Here is a 19,560-nt window from a genome sequence, read left to right on the forward strand (position 1 = left end):
TGGGATTTGAACTCGGGACCTTCAGAAGAGCAGTCGGGTGCTCTTACCCACTGAGCCATCTCACCAGCCCCCGCTGTTAGTCTTAATTAGGTATTTTTGTATCAATCCTTTCTCATGGTCTTCCAGGGACTCGGGGTTGGAATATCCTGTAATAGTTCAGGATAGTGTGAAGTAACCTTGCTGTTGATTTGAGTACTTTGAGCAGGCCTGTTGATGGGATTTAAAGGGTAAAACATGAAACCTCCTTCTCACCCAAAGCTGGAAGTAGCCACTGATCCAGTAGATGGCGCCTCTCACTCTTTTATCAGTCTCTTCTCTTTCTGTTACTAATTCAAGTAATTTCCTCCTCCCGTTCTTTAAAATAAAGTGGTATTGTTGATTATTTTCACTCCCTTAGAAAATGGGAGCCAAGTACTGGTAGTTATGAATCAGGAAATCATCAGGAGAGAAAACCCTGGTATTCTCATAACAAGCCTCACGGTAATTTCATGTGAGAGTAAGAACTAAACACCCTGACTTACAAAGGCATGGCAGCAAGAGGTTCAGGAGTGAGCCTCTTGAAACTGGATACCTGCATCACACCTGCCAGGCTCAGAACACCTGGGAGAAGACTGGGAAAGAACAGAAGAGCCAGAGGATAAGGAGGGGTGCCTTAAAAAGTCTGTGGGGAGTGGCTGGGTTGTTGCACCCGTGCAGCAGTAGTTACCTCTGTAAGCCAAGCACAATTCTGAGTCCACTGTCATTTAAATATGGGTGGGGGAGGGGCTACTGGCAGTTAATGGTTACTGGGAGATTGGATGTCATTTTCTTCAGTGGTCTAACAAATGAAAAGTTGCACAGCAGAAGCTGTGCAAACTGAGGCTGAATCAGAGATGGATATCCATTGGATAAAGTTTTAACCATTTTTTCTTTTCAACATGAAACATAGAATGACAGTCATTCAGACAAAACAAAAACAGACACAAACTGACACATGGTCAGATTGGTGCACCAAGGACAGACAATGCAGAGAAGGAAGGAACTTGATGTAACCAGAACTAAGGATGCCTACTGTAGGGGCCAGAGCAGAAGCAAGATGTCTCCCGATTTCCTTTTGTCCCTAGGAGAGCTCTGAAATCCATTTTCCTTCGCTCTTGATCTCTCTCATGTCATTTGTATATCTAGCGCCTCCCTTTTGTTGTTTTTGTTTTTTATTCTTTTTATTTTATTTATTTTAAGCCCTACTCCTTTCATCTGATAAAGTTCTTGACTACAGACAAATGCTTGTTTAGAATTTTCCAGTCCCATTTTCCACTGTCAACCCCTAGCTGATATCAGCATTGGGCTGACACTGACTCAGTCTAGCCTGTATCCTTTTTGCACCATTAAAATCAGCCTTCAAAAGATGAAATTTATAGCACTAACATTAATGCTGTATGTTGCTTACCGTATAGGATACCATCCTCTTCCGTTTTCTGTGGAGCTTCACCAAGACTGTCCCTCAGTTGGTCTTTCCATAATCAGGTCCCTCATTTGGGCGCCACCTGTAGCTGCCAGTGGCCATGGGTTACTGAGTTCCTGAAAGGAAAGCTGGGGATGGATGGGAAGGACGGCGAGAGAAATAACGAGCCAAGACAAAGTTCTCTGATCAAGGCTCAATGTTTAATTCTAAGATCTGAAATTTACAGGGGGGAAAAGTCATTCCTCACTTTGCCAGGATCTTGTCAGGAAGACAAGCTCAGCTGCTCAACAGGTAGTGCCTTCCTGCAGGAAGCTGCAGATGGTAGGATAATACACTTCACCTATGTGGAAGAGTCTACCTGAGGTGGGCTAGCCGATTGTTGCAAAACAAGGTCTGAACTAGCCCACTCAAGGCTGGGGGAAGGGTGCAAGGGGACTGGAGAGATGGCTCAGTGATTAAGAGCACTGACTGCTCTTCTGAAGGTCCTGAGTTCAAATCCCAGCGACCACATGATGGCTCATAACCATCAGTAATGAGAACTGACGCGCTCTTCTGATCTATCTGAAGACAGCTACAATTACTTATTTATAATAATAAATACATTTAAAAGAAAAGAATAACTAACAGGGCTGGAGAGATGGCTCAGTGGTTAAGAGCACTGACTGCACTTCCAGAGGTCCTGGGTTCAATTCCCAGCAACCACATGGTGGCTCACAACCATCTATAATGGGATGTGATGCCCACTTCTGGTGTGTCTGACAGCTACAGTGTATTCATATAAATAAAATAAATGAAAAAAAAGAACAACAACAATACAATACCTACTTGCTTTTTTTCATTGTGGTTGATGAGACTCTCCACTATATAGCCCGGGCTTGTATTCCTCCTATTTCAACATCCTTAAATGCTTAGGTTACAAGTCTGCAGCTGCTCCTCCTCCAGCTTCAACTATCTTTTATTTGTAGAAACTAGACCCAAAGCAAGCCATCAATCCTAGAAGCTGGTAATACTCAGGAGATGGGCTGGGCGTGGTGGCGCATGCCTTTAATCCCAGCACTTGGGAGGCAGATTTCTGAGTTCGAGCCAGCCTGGTCTACAAAGTGAGTTCCAGGACAGCCAGGGCTATACAGAGAAACCCTGTCTCGAAAAAAACAAAACAAAACCCTGTCTCGAAAAACAAAAACAAACAAAAAAACCTCAGGAGATGAGTGAGAGCAGACTGATGGATGCGGATGGGGATGTACAGCACGCAGGGGTAGGGATGCTTGTTGATGAAAATGACTTCTGTCCTAGTTTGTTTTCAGTTATGATAAAGCACTCTCACCAAAATCAACTTATGGAAGGAAAGGGTGTATTTCAGATCATAGGTTACAGTCCAAGCTCCAGAGAAGGAAGCGCAGGAACTTGAAGAAGAAACTATGGAGAAATGCTACTTGCAAACCAATCAACCAATCAAAAAAACATACATATTTATGTTCAACAAAAATATTTTTTTTAATTGTGGAACCATAATTCATTCATTCATTCATTTTTTTTGGTTTTTCAAGACAGGGTTTCTCTGTAGCCCTGGCTGTTCTGGAACTCACTCTGTAGACCAGGCTGGCCTCGAACTCAGAAATTCACCTGCCTCTGCCTCTCGAGTGCTGGGATTAAAGGCATGCGCCACCACGCCCGGCTTCATTTATTTATTTTGGTTATCAGATAGAAATATGAAATATTTTCTTGTTGCTTCTTAATTAGCTGGGCACTCTACTGCACTACTGTTGATGCCATCTATGATGTCATGAGGGTGGCGGCCATCCACATTACAGCCACAGACTGCAGTACCCAAGATCTCCTTGCTAGTTTTAGAAAGTTTCATCTGCCAGGCAATGGTGACAGTCTCATCAAATGTGATGTCACACTGTGTTTAATGTTCTTCTGCTTCTTCCTGTCTCTTGGTGGCGCCTTGAGGGCTTTGATGATCAGGTCTTGGGACTGAATTTGGGCGGCATGGTGGAGGCGGCTGGTGTCGGATGAACCCGGATTCGGAACCGAAGAAAGTTGCACCGTNGCCTCCTCCGAGCCGAAAGCCGAAAAGCCATGTATTTATTTTTGGATTTTTTTTTTGGGGGGGGGGGGTTTCGAGGCAGGGTTTCTCTGTGTAGCCTTGGCTGTCCTCACTCTGTAGACCAGGCTGGCCTCAAACTCAGAAATCCGCCTGCCTCTGCCACCCGAGTGCTGGGATTAAAGGCGTGCGCCACCACGCCTTGGACTTTATTTTTTTTTTTTTAAAGTCAGAGTCTTATATAGCTCTACTTCTTAGGAAACGGTGGGCTGAACACCACTGCACCAACTAATAATTAAGAAAACCCACCCCAAAAAAATCGACTTTAGGCAATCCCTCAGTTGAGGCTCCCTTTCAGGTGATTCTAGGCTGTACTGAGTTAATAGTTAATGCTAACTAGGACAACATCTAAGCTGAGATGGGAAGGAGAGGCAGTAACAGTTACAGGTTAAGGAGTGGGAGAGTAGAGGCCTGTTTCAGGGAGAGGGTAGAGCCAGGTCTGATGGTACAGGCCCTTAAGTCAAGCTACTCTGGAAGTTGAAGCAAGAGGATCAAAAGTTGAAGGCCATCCAGGTGGCCATTGATTCCACTCTGGAGGCAGTTGGATCTCTGTGAGTTCAAGGCCAGTCTGGTCTACAGAGCAAGTTCTAGGGCAGCCAGGGTTACACGAGAAACTTGTCTCAAAAAACAAAACCAACCAACNAACCAACCAACCCCAACCTACCAACCAAAAATTCACATATATACTTATACAAACTTATGCTCGACTTTCTTTTTAAGGCAGAGTCTCACATAGCCCAGGCTGACCTCAAACTGACTGGATAGTTGAGGATATCTTTGAACTGATCTCCAAGGGCTGAGATTACAGATGTGCCACCACACCCAGATCCTTTTTTTATCAAGGTCTAATGGCAGGTCTAATAATGACCATAGTGTTTGTTTGTTTGTTTTGTTTTGTTTTTTTCGAAACAGGGTTTCTCTGTATAGCCCTGGCTGTCCTGGAACTCACTTTGTAGACCAGGCTGGACTCGAACTCAGAAATCCCCCTGCCTCTGGCTCCCGAGTACTGGGATTAAAGGTGTGCGCCACCACGCCCGGCATGACCATAGTTTTGAAGTAGTGAATACTGTAATAGGCTGCTTTCTGTTACTACAATAGAATACATGAAACTGAATGATTTATATAGAATATAAATTTCGCTGGCCATGGGCATGGTGGCACACTCCTGTACTTTTAGGACTAAAGAGGCTGAAGCAGGATGTATGATTAGCCTGAGCTAAAGAGTGAGTCTCAGGCTGCTCATAAACAGAGGCATCTGTGGGAGGCACTTGCTCTCAGTTCTGGAGGCTGGAAAATCTGAGAGATGAATGCTCTGTCTGCTGCTCTAGATCAAATTTCTTTTTGCTTTGTTTTGATTCTCCAGTCGGGGCTTCCCTGTGATGCCTCTGGCTCTGTAGACCAGGCTAGCCTGGAGCTCAGCAATCTGCCTACCACTGCCTCTTGAGTGCCAAGATTAAAGGCTTGTGCCACTACCCAGTTTGGATCAAATTTCTGACACACAAAATTTGACAGACACTCTCAAACCATAGGAATTCTAAAGCAGTCCAAGTAATATAAAATACATGATTTCAACCAGAGGCAAAGTCACAGGCAATATCACTGAAGCTCATTGCCTTATTTAAAAGTGTTTTTGATGAGAGATTATGAAAATGATTGTCGCTGCCCCCTCCTCACCCACAAAAAATTGGCTACTAAACAGTCTGCAAGGACCCTGACGGAATGTATGTCCCACCAGGACAGAAAATGGACAGTAATACATGGCTGAAGAGAACTGACCAAAAGTGCCCAGATTGTGAAGGTATCAACATTCCCAAGGGATTTGGACCTAAAATGGAGGAACCAGGAGAGAGGCGACTGACTGCCTTCCAACCATCAGTGCCACAAATCTTGCTGAAGCATCTGCCACGGGTGCTAGGCTCTTGAACACTGAGCATGCCCAGTGAGAGGAATGTAAAATCACCACTCCAGGGGATCACTAAGAAGTCTTCATGATCTGGTACCATACAGGGTGAGGGTTAAACATCATGGAGTCAATAGATTGGGGTTACACTGTCCTGTCTGCAACTTAGAAGCTGTATAGCCTTGGACAAATTAAGCTTTCAGTGTAACACAACACTAATAGAATATGAAGATATCTATCATGATCACAGGGCTCTGCAGAGTGGAAGACACATAATCCATGCAAAATGTATGGTGCTTTTAGTTATGTACAAAAACATGAAGGGTTTTTAAGGGTGAGTTGAATGAATTTGCCTGATGATGTCACAAGAGGAAAATCTCTGTTCTTTTTTCTATTCCTAATCCTTTTGTCTGGTTAAATCCAGAAGATTCAGCTTCTTGTCTTTTGAAAAGGTAGTCATGTTCCTGTTCTTCAGTAGTTTCTGGATCATAGCAAGATTTCAAATGTCATGGGCTTTTTTGTTGTTTGTTTGTTTGTTTTGTTTTGGGGTGGGGGTAGGGGATCGAGACAGTGTTTCTGTGTAGCCCAGGCTGTCCTGGAACTCACTCTGTAGACCAGGCTGGCCTTGAACTCAGAAATCCGACTGCCTCTGCCTCCCAACTGCTGGGATTAAAGGCATGTGCCACCACTGCCAGGCAAAGGGTTCACTTGGGTTACCCTCCACCCCCACCCCCATGGGCGCCTTTTTAATGTATACATTGAAAACAAATCTCATAGCTTGCTTAAGGGCTGGAAGAGGTGGCATTTGTAATACAATATGGTACTTCACGATCAGAACAGGTATTAAACCCCCAAAATAGCGATTATGGTGGTATAGCTTTGGGAAGGCGAGACAGGATGGTTTTTAACTTGGAGGCCAGACTGCTACACAGTAAAACTGTGTCTCAAAATAACAACAACAACAACAAAAACACCAAGCCCTGAGTAAGAGCTCATTAAAGACTGAAAGCATTCATCTCAGAGCTAGGTCATTTCATGTTCCAGACCACCACTGAACATGTCCTGTTATTTTACTTTGTAAGAAATTAAATTCCTAGAAAAAAGTCTCTTTATCTGCTTTTTCTTCATCTGTGAGTCATAACATTCCAAAAGCAGCCTTTCAAATATCTCAATTCCTACAGCTGATTTCAAATACCAAATTCCTTCAAATTACAATATCACCAATGAAAACACCTCGATGCCGAGACTAATTGTGTGAGATAAAACCTGATCGGAATTAAAACCCGAAGCAATATTTAATCACTTCCATCCTGTGGATTATAAAATGACATTACACTAGTAAGCAAAAGACACTACCGACGAGGATGGGATTCGAACCCATGCGTGCAGAGCACAATGGATTAGCAGTCCATCGCCTTAACCACTCGGCCACCTCGTCCCAGAAGCTCTTTTTCTCCTGGTAGCTATAGGGAGTAGACACAGAGCGCTGTGACGCAATACCATGGAAGTCGCCATTTTGTACGGAAGCCAACAGTGCGATTGTCTACTCTGCAAACACTCGAAAGAAGATGGCCGTTCTCAGAATAACAGAGACGAAGAAAATTCTGTAGAAAAGGAGAAAAACCCGAGGGAACTTAAGTCAGCGCAGAGGAGGACAGAGAAGTTTAATTATGTCTTAGGGGCGGGCCCGGTCTGGAGCCGAAGGGGTGGGGTCTGCGCGGCGCGCAGCACTGAGCATGCGCATCACTCGGGCGGTTAGATTTGAATAAATTCAGGGACTGTGGCGGGACGTTGAGAGGTGACGTCCGACTCCGAGGAGCGCGAGGACCCCAGACAAGTCAAGCAGGTGGTCGGTGGCGGGTCCGAATGCTCCTTTCCGTTCTGGGCTCCTGAGAGGGCTCGGGTTCTGTCTGAGTGCTGAAGGGCGGGCGCGGGGTTGCTGAGGTCGCTCGGTCGGCCGGGCGATCTCGGAAAGGCCCTGCAGCCGACGGGACCGCGCGAGCGCCAACGGCCGGCTCTCCTCCTGGACCGCCGCGTTTCGCTTCTCCTTTCCCAAAGCCGCTCCATTCCCGACTCGGGCGGGGTCGTGTGGTCTGCGCGGTGCGCCGTGGGCCTCCGGGCTCGCCCCGCCCACCATCTTTGGTCAGGGCTCCGGGATCCGGTTCCACCGTCTCTCTCCATCTCCCCGTGGTATGTGTTTCTGACCGACGTTCCCTGCTTCCCTGGTCTGAAGGCGATGAGTGAAATTTAAATTGTAGGCTCCGTCCGAGCACAATAATAGAGTTTCGGGTTTCTGCAGGTCCAACATTATTAATAAAGACAACATCGGTGTGTTAGATTACATGAAATTCCTTTCCCATCCAAAAGGCTTTGGATTCCCTTTGGGAAGAAAAATATTGCCTACTGTAATTTTTAAAATGTACTAGACGTTGTGGTTTGATTTAAGCTCATATATTTGAATGCCGACTCAACAGAGAGTGGCACTGTTTGAAAGGATTAGGAGGAGGGGTGGCCTTGTTGGAGGAGACGTGGGAACGAGGGATGAGCTTTGAGATTTCCAAAGCTCTGCCTGCTGTTTGTGGACGTTCTCGGCTACTCCTTCAGCATTGTGTTTGCTTGCAGGTTCCCCATGATGACTACTATATAAGTCTCTGAAACTGTAAGCAAGACCCCCAATTAACTGCTTCCTGTTATAAGAGTTGTGGTCATGGTGTCCCTTCACAGCAATAAAACTGTGACTAAGACAGAAGTTAACAGAGATAAAGCATGTGGCTAAAACCCAAAGCAGCAGTTTATTCTAGACACCAAGGTTGACCGTTAGTTTTCATTTCAGTTAAAGTGGTTCCGTTGAGTCCCTTGTATGTCTCATAGTTTCATTGTCTTGTGCTAAAGTAGACTTCATGGAGATGGCATTTCATTGGTCAGATTGTTGGAGAGATGATTTATAAATATGGAAGGAAATATATCGTAAGGTATTTGGTCATTAAAGGTTAGGTTCAAGCAGTGTACTTCTTGACTATAAGAATGGCTGGAAACCTTTACAAGTTGATAGATGTCAATGGAGTAAAATGTTTGGAATGGTGATATAAATGATGTGTTTGATGCTGAGAATATGAGAAGATACCGATTCTAGATACTGGATGGAACTAGCGTTTCCAATAGAATTTTCTGTGATAATATTCTATATCTGCACTGTCCAACATGGTATCCATTAGCAATCATTTTTGGCGCACTTAAAATATGGTTATCAAAGAAATGTAGTATGATTACCAAAAACTTGAGTTTTAATTTGTTTCATCTTAATTTCATTGTATATTATCATTCAGTTTGACAGCATAGGTCTAGAGTCTGATTCAGTGGAGTCTGAATCAGTGAAAATGTTTGCTGTATATTTTGGTTGTATAAATTCAGGAATGGACAAAGAGCCAGATAGTATTTAGGCTCTGCTTATTGCAGGTCAGTATGATGGTCTCTGCTACATGATGTTTTGGTGGTGGTGTTTATTTTCTTCAGTTAAAAGAAAGTTCTCAAAGGCTGTTTTGGCCCACTGTTGGTCTGCAGACCCCTGGATTATTTAGACTGGTGGTTCTCAAACTTTTTGGTTCAAACAGTCCAAAAGAAATACTTCATAGCCTCCTGTTTATATAGCTTGCTTCAATAAATTTAATGAGTATGTCCTAACAACTTGGTAGCCATTTGATAAGTGTAAATTGAAGGAAAAGATAATAAACTTTTTTTTCTTAAGTAATCAAGTTGCTAATTAAGCCCACTAGCTTTTATTCATACCAGTTGCCAAAGCTCTTACTTCACAATGGCACATTATTATTGATGGCAATGTAGATAGATACCATTTTGAATTAGTTCATGCAGTGCCTGATAAATTTCAAGAATGGCTGTTTAAAAAACTAGTAGTATCCAAAAACCTGTAAGTATATAAGTAAAAGCCTGTAACTATGTGCTGTAAGAACGCCCTAAATGCCAAATGCAGTTTTCTAGACAATCAATAATTAGTATGAATGTGATAAGTAAGGTTTATTACAGTGGTCTAGGGGATTGACCTGTTTTGTTAAAGGTGTAACACATGGGTTATATAATAAAATACACACTTAGTGAAATTAGAGACTTCCAGAAAGTTTTGAATCTCATTGGTTAAGTGGTAACTAGGCCACAAGTTGGAGAGGAATGGCTCTCAAAGACTTTCAAACAACAATGTTTTAGGTTACCTTGGATTAATATTTCCTAGTATTTACCTGTTTTGAGTACAGAACTTGAAACTCTTTCTGTAAAAGATAAGCTGAGCTTGAAATTATTTCTGGAGAGCAGTGGTTCTTCAACCTCATTAATGCTGTAGCCTGCTAATACAATTCCTCTGGTTGTCATGACCCTCAAACTCAAAACTATTTTGTTGCAGCTGGGTGTGGTTGGCACACACCTTTAATCCCAGGATTTGGTAGGCAGAGGCAAGTTCTAGGCCAGCCTGGGCTATAGAACTAGTTCTAAGACAGTCAAGCCTACACAGGGAAACCCTGTGCTGAAAAACAAAAACAAACACAAATTTGTTGCTACTTTATAACTAATTTTGCTACTGTTATGAGTTGTAATATAAATATGTGATATGCAGGGTATCTGATATGGGACTTTTGTGAAAGGGGTTTTTGGTCCCCAAAGAGGTCACAATCCACAGGTTGAGAAACACTTCTATAGAAGAGACAAATGTACTAGTTAATAGTTGTAAGTGTTACATGTTTACTTGTGAAGGGGACTCATTCAGGAAATAGCCATTGAGCTCCTACCATTTAAAAGTACTGCTAGACCCTAACAGGAAACTCAAGACACACCACTTTAGTTTGGTAACTTTCTGCTGTGGCAAAGGTAGGTGAGTGAAGTGATAGAAACACCCGTTACTATAGAACAAGTTATATAACAAGATTCTAAAGTACAGTTCTAATGCTACCAAGAAGACTGTCTTGCTTGCCAAGAGAGAATAGCACTTTATTAGTACACTAATTTGGGAAGAACTCTGTATAGGACTAGAACAGCGAGTGTGGCTACTAAAATCAGGAAGTAGTCAAGAGTAATGAAGTCTGAGAGGCAGCCAGAGACCGTCTCTTCTAAGCCTTATAGGTCCCAGTGAAGAAGGTCAATACAGTAGCAAGCAATTGCTTTAAATACATACATTTATGAGCTGAAGAGATGGTTCACTAATTAAGAGCACTGGCTCATCTTGAGAGGAAGGACCTGGATTCAGTTTCTTTTTTTGTTTTTTTGTTTTTTGTTTTTAGGTTTTTATTGATTCTTTGAGTTTCACATCATGTACCCCCATCATGTTCTGCTCCTCTCCCCGTCCCCTCATATCAGCCTTTTGCCCTTGCATCCTCCCTCCAAAATAAAACACACACACACACACACAAACAACAACAGTCAAAAACCAAAACAAAGCATAGAAAACATCTCATTGTAGAAACTGTAGTAGTATGTTATAGTGTGACCCACAGTATATCCCCCTGTCCACACATTTCACTTGAAATGTTCATTGCAATCAGTCATTGGTCTGGTACAAGATCTCTGGCTTCTGTGACACCATCAGTATTGAATCCTCATTGGGACTTCTCCCAGTGATTCTGTTGGTGTCCTGTATCATGGAGATCCTGCAGCTTTGGATTCTGGGGTGGGCCATCTCAGAGCCCTGGATCTGGGTCTAAGTGGTAACAGCTGATCAGCTCATTAGTTCTCCCTTATCTACATCACCAGTGCAAGCTTTCTACCACTGCTCTGGCTAGGCCGGCCAATGCCACCATCAGCAGGAGGCAGGGTCAGCTCACCTGTGCCCCTTCCACCAGAGCCAGCTCCACTGTGCTGCCCAGTCAAGGCATAGGGCCCACTCTCCCAAGTGCTGCAGCCTATGAGGGGCTGGGACAGCTCTCCTGCTCTCACACCCTTGGGGCTGGCTCATCTGTGCCCCTTCTATCAGGGCCAACTTCACTGTGCTGCCCAGGTGCCCTGTTCTCCTGAGTGCTATAGCCAATGAGGGACAGGGCTAGCGCTCCTGCTCTTATGCCCTCAGGGCCAACTCTACCAATTACAGCAAGTGGCAAGGAGGAGGACATCACCCGACACTAACACACACCACCTCACAGCATAGGCGTGGGCCCAGCTCTCCTGTGATCTCGTCCTTAGGATTGGCTCATCCTTGTCCCCTCAACTAAGATCAGCTTTACTCTGTGGCCCAGAAGAAGTGCAGGGATTGCTCTCCCTATTGCAGCAGTCTGCAAGGGACAGGACCTGCATATCCACTCTTATGACCCTAGGGCCAGCTATTCTGACTGCCAAAGGTGGGGAGGGGTGAGAGCATCACTCTTGTACCCATACCACTGCACCCACACCACCTCATAGTAGATGAGTGAGTGGTGGGGCCAACACTCCCTGGATCTCATCCTCAAGGCTGGTGGTTCACCTGTGCTTCACCACCGGGGTCAGCTCTGTGTGCTATCCAGGTGAGGTTCAGGGCCCATTCTCCTGATGCTGCAGCTGGTGAGGGGAGGGGCAGAGCTATATCTCTGGGAAACTTTTATGACTGCTGGAGGTGGTGGCAAAGGGTGGGGGCATCAGCTCTGCACCTGTGCCACCCATGGCAGATGAATGGCAGGGTCAGCTCTCTTACACTCATGCTCTTGGGGCCTGCTCACCCATACCTCCACCATCAGGACCAGCTTTATTCTGCTGCCCCAGCAAGGCTCAGGGCCCACTCCACTGAGTGCTGCCAGCTGTGAGAGATGGAGCCGGCTCTCTAGAGTACTGCAGCCACCTCACAGCATAGGCGTGGGCCCAATTCTCCCACAATCTCGTCCTTAGGATTGGCTCATCTTTGTCCCCTCAACTAGGACCAGCTTTACTCTGGGGTGGGCCATCTCAGTGAGGGGCGGGGCCAGTTTGGCACAGCCCCTGGACATCCAAGTGGTCCCCAGTGCTGCTCCGACCAAGGACTTCCTCATGTTCTGTAGTGGAAATATGAGCCACAGACATGGTACATGACCCCTGCCACTGAGTAGGCACAAAGTCAGAAATGGCACCAGTGGCAGGGCTGGTCACTCAAAACAGGCTACTCTCTCCTCAAATGTCTAGTTCCATCTTTCTTCCTGATGTTCAAGCTGTTCCACTTCTCTTTCTCTCCCATCTGACCACCAAATACTTGTACATTGTGGTGGCTCCAGCTGCAGGCTGGCCACATGGCTGGCGGGTCCCTGGGTGACATCTTCCATCTATACTGCATGGCCTGTCTGCAAGCAGATGTCTATGTCCTCCCTGTGCCTTGGAGGGCACTGGAGGGCAGGTCTATGGATGTCATCATGATCCACAGGTCTCTGTCTTCCTTCTTCCTCCCTGCACTGTCTGGATTTGATTTTATTTGATTTTTTTTTTTTTTTTTTTTTTTTTTTTTTTTTTTTTNTGGTTTTTCGAGACAGGGTTTCTCTGTGTAGTCCTGGCTGTCCTGGCACTCACTTTGTAGACCAGGCTGGCCTCGAACTCAGAAATCCGCCTGCCTGTGCCTCCCGAGTGCTGGGATTAAAGGCGTGCGCCACCACGCCCGGCCTATTTTATTTGATTTTTATGAGTCCTAGGCATAAAACAACTTTTGACTATCAAGCCAGAATGAACAAAGGGTTGCCACCTACTCTGCCGCTGCTTAGTATAAAAACAATACCACCAACAAGGCATCTCTCTGCCCCTTGTCAGGGGGTTTGATTCAATTTCCAGTGCTTATGTGGCATCTCACAACTGTCCCTAACTCCAGTTCTAGGGGACTCAGTTTCCTTTTCTGGCCTCCACAGATAACTAGGTTAAAATGTGGTGCACAGACATACAAGCAAACAAAACACTCACGTACATTTTGTTTAAAGCAGTCAAGCCAGTTGTGGTGATCCTTGCTTTAAACCTCAACATTCAGGAGGCAAAGGCAGAAAGATCATCTGTGAGTTCCGGGCCAGTATGGTCTGTATGTATATATTGAATTCCAGGCCAGGTAGGGCTACATAGTGAGACTATATTAAGAACCAAAAACAGGGGCTGCAGAGATGACTCAGTGGTTAAGAGCACTGGGTGCTCTTTCAAAGGTCCTGGGTTCACTTCCCAGCACCTTCAGGGCAGCTCATAATTGTCTGTAATTATAGTTCAAGGAGATCTGATACCCTCACACCAATGCACATAAAACTAAATAAATTAAAAAAAAAAACAAATAACAACAAAACTCCAAACCCAAATACTTATTTCAGACTTAAATTCAGACTTATGAAAGTCTGTTCCCTAAATTTGGCTTTTATTTTATGTGAAAAATATTATCTTTTAGGTATCTTATTTTTTCCTTATTGTTAAAAGTAAGAACATTGATACAGAGAAACCCTGTCTTGAACCCCCTCCCCGCAAAAAACAAAAGTAAGAACTTTGACTGTTAGTAGTGTATATGGTATTAATTTAATGTTATGATAGAAATAGCTAGTAGTAGTTGTCAAACTTTATAGCTATGATTTTTAAACCTGAGATATCTTTTCTTATCTGAAAATAAGGTTCTAGTTAATGCATGCAGTGAGAAAAATCTTATATGTATTTATTTTGTGTGAATTATACTGCAGATATGGAGGTCAGAGGCTAATTTAATGGGAGTCTATTCAGGTTCTCTCCTACCATGTGGATTCCAGCGATTGACCTTGGGTAGTTAAGCCTAGTGACAAGTGCCTTTACCTGCTGAGCTATCTTAATTGAGTAGATTTCTATTTCCAATCCCACTCAACACGTATTGAGAAAATTCCAATTTGAATACTTGACTATAGTATATAAAACATGAATATTGTTGGATCTAGTTGTACTTTCCTGTAATCAAGGTCGCTTAGGAGACTGAGATAGGAGAAATAAAAGTTCAAGGACAGCCTTGTACACAATGAGTTCAAGGCTACCCGGGCAGCTTAGAGAATATGAATTGTGCTGTTGCACACTTGGGTTTTCAAGAAAGACTGAAAACCTAATTATTTTATGAAATGAAAAAAAATCTTGAGATTTTTGCAATTTGGGCAATTAACTAAAAAATTAAGCATCATTGCTGGGGATGGAGACAGGGTGAGGGGGCGGGGGGTTGAGGGGTGAGCGGGTGTCAGCCCTGGCAGGTCCTCTTTCTTGTGCTTGGTTCTTCTTGAGGCAGCAGCAGAGCGGGAAGAGCATCCTTCTGTGGGGGTAAGATTTGTTCTTACAGGGTATTTAGGATTGCTGTATCATAATAAAACATTTTCCTATCCTAAGTCCAAGTCACTTAGCCACAGTAGCTGACCTCCTTTGAACTCCTCTGAGGCTTGAAACTGGTAGCAGCTCATCCTAAAGCCGCAGAGTAAATAAAGCAGCCTGTGCTCTATCTCTGCGGGAACCGAGCAGCTCTCACTTCCAGCTTGTTGGTCGAAGTCCCAGGAAGAGAAAGCGACACTTTGAAAAGTGGTTTTAGGGTTTATTTCTAAATTGTAAAAAGTTTCCTAAGAAAGCTCTTTAAGAAAAATGGGAATGGGGCTTGTAAAAAAGGGGGGGCGGTAAGTGGGACAAGGAGCACTAAAAGAGGGGATAAGGAGAATAATGTCAAGAAAAGTGGGACAAGGAGAATTGCTCTCCTCTTTGTCCTCAGCACTTATACATCTTTCAGAATACATGATCACGTAATAAAAAGTTCATCACAAAATCCATAAATTCAAATCATAAATAAGTTTACAACAGAGAATGTTTACATGCATAGCCATTAGGCATGACTATCTGGCTAAACATTCATCACCTGTCACAACTCCACAAGTTCATGGAGAGTTAAAACCATAATTAAGTTATTAGTGAAGTTTCGAATAGATAAATCCAGTCAGTATTTTTTTATCTTCTGTCGTAGCACCTATAATAAATTGTTAGTTCTCTTTTTATGACCTTTGGTCAGTGGTTTGACAACCTCTTGGAATGTGCTCTGGGTAGTAGAATACCTACTTACTATCTCTGAAGCCAGATTGACAGCGTTCTCATTGCAGTTTTGACTACCGAAAGGACCTAATACCAGTCCCACTATAAAAGAGCTTAATAAATACTGATATAACTTTAGGAATTCTTATAGGATTGTCATTAAGAATTAAGTCGTCTATTTGTCTATATAGCATCACTATAAGACTGTACATCTTTGTTCTGCAAAGATTTGCTCAAAGGAGTGGGCTAAGACCTAGTGTTATATTATTATTTATTTATTTATTTATTTATTTATTTATTATATGTAAGCACACTGTAGCTGTCTTCAGCTACTCCAGAAGAGAGCATCAGATTTTGTTATGGGATGGTTGTGAGCCACCATGTGGTTGCTGGAATTTGAACTCAGGACCTTTGTAAGACCAGTCGGTGCTCTTAACAGCTGAGCCATCTCACCAGCCCCCATAATCTAGGCAGCTTGCTGGCCTGTATGGGAACAAACCCGTGAATTTGGCGTTATCAACACCATGCTCTAACCAATTGAGCTAACTGGCTAGGTTAATATCTATAGATATAGATATACTGGGAAAAGCATATTAATAGCAGGAGTCTTTCCTAAAATGAATTTCTCCTTGTCCTTGCCTACTGGAGCAAATCCATCATAGATTTTTTTTGGGGGTTGGGGGAGGTTCAAGACAGGGTTTCTCTGTGTAGCCCTGGCTGTCCTGGAACTCACTCTGTAGACCAGGCTGGCCTCGAACTCAGAAATCCACCTGCTTCTGCCTCCTGAGTGCTGGGATTAAAGGCGTGTGCCACCACGCCCGGCAGATTATTATTATTATTTTTAATCCAAGATGGACCATCTCAGAAACATCACTTGCTAGTTATTAGCTTGTTGGCTTCTGACACGCCGTGTATATGTTAAAAATTAGGGCCAGGTATGGTGGCACATGCCTTTAATCCTAGTACTTGTAGCAGTTCTCCTTGCCTCTTACCTCCTGAGTTCTGGGATTATAGTTATGTGCTATCATATCCAGCATAATTCAACTTTCCTAAGATATATCCACTATTTTAGGTATCCGATTGACTTCCATTTAGAGGTTGAATTATTATGTAATCCAAGTATTATATTATTGAATTATCATGCCAACTGGCCAGATTTTTATTGGAAAGTCCATGCCATCGTGCTCAGAGTTAGTCTACAAATTTTATCTTGATTTGGGGGGGCTAGAGATGTAGGACAATAGGGATGGCTTCCCTCTTGCTACAGCCCAGGCTGACTTGGAACTTGCTATGTAACTGAGACTAGCTTTGAACTCTTGCTCCTCCTGCCTCCACCTCCCAAGTACTAGGATTATAAGGATGACCATAATACCTGGCTTAGATTTTTACTCTGAGTATAAAAATTCCAGTATTAAGTATAACATGGTACTGTCCTAAATTTCTCATGTTTTAGAGCTCACAATGTAGTCTTTGCTTCTTATTTTTAGTCTTCTTTACAAAATAACTCTAAAGTCACATCCATGCTCCTAATCTACCATAGATTATATTTTTCATCTTTTTTACTTGTTAATACTATGTGCTTTTTTTTTTTTTTACAGAAAAAAAAGTTTTCAAAAATGGATGGGGTATATTCAGAAGCTAATGAAGAGAAGTAAGTTGATTCAGTGCTGCTGAAATGTTATTTTCTATTACAGAAAGGTCACTTCAAATTAGTTAAGAACTATCAGTAATGTCTGAAATTGTTTTCTATTTTGTTCCAAGTAAAAGAAGTCGGTATTACAAAGTGATAGCTTTCCTGCCATGTCTGTATAAGTTCATTAGAGTAAGAACTTAAGACTTGAAGGACTTTCATAGAGACCACCTCCCATCTCATTAAGGTCTTATGAGATGAATCGATTTCTCCAAAATTGGTACCATAAACTAGTGATCAGTTTGCAGCCTAAAAAACAGTGTTGTTTGAGACAGTCTTACTATGAGGCCCTTGGCTGGCTTGAAACTCATAAGTAAACCAGGCTAGCCTCAAACTCAGAGAATCACCTGCCTCCACCTTCAGAGTACTAGGATTAAAGGCATGTGCCACCACATCTGTTCCTAATTTTTAATATATATGACTCTTAATTTTTCAGATAATTACCAAAATTGAAAAAAATCTCAAGATTTCATACAATAATTAGGTTTTCAGTTTTTCTTGAAAAATCATGTTGGCAACAAATCTCATATTCTCCCTTGGAACAGGTAACTAGTAGAATGTAATGGCAGTGATCTTTAGACTAGGCAAGAACTAACACTAAACTATACTCTCAACTTCTACACCCACCTCTTTGGTACTAGAAATTGAATTTCAGATTTCATACCTGCTAGGTGAGCGTTCTGCCACTGAACCTCGACCCTCAGTCTTCTTCTATGTTTTGGTGTGAGACAGGGTCTCACTAAATTGCTAAGACTGGTCTTGAACTTACTTGGTATCTGAGGCAGGCCCAAATTTGTGACCCTTCTGCGTTAGCCTCTAAAGAGCTGTGATTACAGGCTGTACCACCAGGCTTGACCACAATGTGCCTTTAAAACATTGTATTCTTAAATGCAGAGTTTGATGTCTTATAACACATAAGGGATGAATTGATGACAGCTTTTAGAAATTCAGTTGTTTATCTACATATACAATAATTTTTCCTCTTTTCTTTTAGTGACAATACACAGAGGCCTGTTAGAAGACAGCATTCCTCAGTAAGAAATATTTTTATTTACATTAATAGATGTTACTTTTTACTGAATACAATTACAGGAATTTTGATTGTGGCTTTACCTTGGCATCCCAGCTACTTTTTGTTTGTTTGTTTGTTTGTTTGTTTGTTTGTTTGTTTTTTGAGACAGGGTTTCTCTGTGTAGCCCTGGCTGTCCTGGAACTCACTTTGTAGACCAGGCTGGCCTGGAACTCAGAAATTCATCTCCCTCTGCCTCCCAAGTGCTGGTACTAAAGGCGTGCGCCACCACCGCCCGGCTCCCAGCTACCTTCTTATTGCTTTCTGTGTAAAGACTCAAATAGTCTGGTTATACATTTCAAAAGTGTACTAAAATTCATATTTTTGCACTTTTTTTGTAATTTAATAAACTTTTGGTTAGCATATTTCTACAGCATTGTGATATTTTAAGTGTTTATATAATAAATTACATTTCAATATGTAAGTGCTTAAAATGTATACATTTCTTTCTTTTAAAAATATATATATTTAACCTGGCATTCAAACTATTGCAAGACAAAAGTTCACCCAAGTTGATTCACATAGTAAATTTATGTTAGATTATGAAACTGAAAAACACAATGGTATAGGATGCCTGTGTGTAGAAGTTACCCATAAGGGATTCTGACATAACTCTGCTGGGATTTTCTTTCCTTTTTTCCTATTTCAACTGCTTTGGGGTAGGTTTTGCTAACAGGCATAATTTATGTAATTATTTCTGATTGCTATGATATATCTAGTGCTTCTTATTTCTACGTTTAATTTCTGTGTAAAGAGTTTGATGTATTTTCTCAAGGTAGGGAAATAGGACTTAATACTGAATTGTGTTAGTGTGATTATCCTATTATAGGGCATGCCCTCATTATTGAACTGCACATTATGAAAAAACAAACTGCAGACTGTTAGATGGTCTCAGTACCCTTGAGTTGGTGTGGAGTGTTATCCAGAATGCTTAGATCGTTTTGTGCAAAAGAATTTGGGTGAGTGGGTCAGGAGAAGGCATAAATGTCAGACATTTAAGTCAGAAACGTAACAGTGAATAATATGACTTTGAAGAATCTCAGGGATTTTAATTGAAATGTTAGCTCTCTACTCATATAACTTAAATTGACTAGTAGCTACATTAAATTTTCTTGACTAATTCTAATTGTTGCCTTTAGATTTTGAAACCCCCAAGGAGTCCTCTTCAGGACCTCAAATGTGGAAATCAAACAAATCAGGTAAGTCTCTAGTGCAAATGCTCTGCCATTTCAGTGACTTTATTTTGGAGGGCTTGGTTTGCTAAGAGTAGGTTTCGCTCACATAGACTAGAGAGAATTTGAACCTGTGGCACTTCTCCACCTGAGCTTCCCAAGAGCTTGGATTATAGATTTCTGTCATCATGCCTGGCTTCAGAGATCAT

The 19,560-nt window shown here is 42.6% G+C and overlaps 1 protein-coding gene and 1 non-coding gene across 5 annotated transcripts in view; one reads left to right on the forward strand and one right to left on the reverse strand.

Annotated features, from left to right (window-relative positions):
• Positions 1-6,804: 6,804 nt before the first annotated feature.
• Trnas-gcu lies at positions 6,805-6,886 on the reverse strand. Its single transcript has one exon. It is a non-coding gene; the product is annotated as a tRNA-Ser (tRNA).
• Positions 6,887-7,244: 358 nt separating this feature from the next.
• Positions 7,245-19,560, forward strand: part of Knl1 (kinetochore scaffold 1) — a 64,898-nt gene continuing 52,582 nt past the window's right edge. For 3 of the 4 annotated variants that reach the window (XM_021156287.2, XM_021156286.2, XM_021156288.2), the window contains exons 1-4: positions 7,294-7,638; positions 17,019-17,071; positions 18,105-18,144; positions 19,319-19,378. In XM_021156287.2, the coding sequence (XP_021011946.1) occupies positions 17,037-17,071; positions 18,105-18,144; positions 19,319-19,378 (135 nt within the window). In that variant the 5' untranslated portion in view covers positions 7,294-7,638; positions 17,019-17,036. Of the gene's footprint in view, positions 7,639-17,018; positions 17,072-18,104; positions 18,145-19,318; positions 19,379-19,560 lie in introns of all 4 variants that reach the window. The other variant, XM_029484719.1, reaches the window with a different exon arrangement.

Source organism: Mus caroli, chromosome 2 (assembly GCF_900094665.2).
Source record: "Mus caroli chromosome 2, CAROLI_EIJ_v1.1, whole genome shotgun sequence".
Classification (NCBI taxonomy): domain Eukaryota; kingdom Metazoa; phylum Chordata; class Mammalia; order Rodentia; family Muridae; genus Mus; species Mus caroli.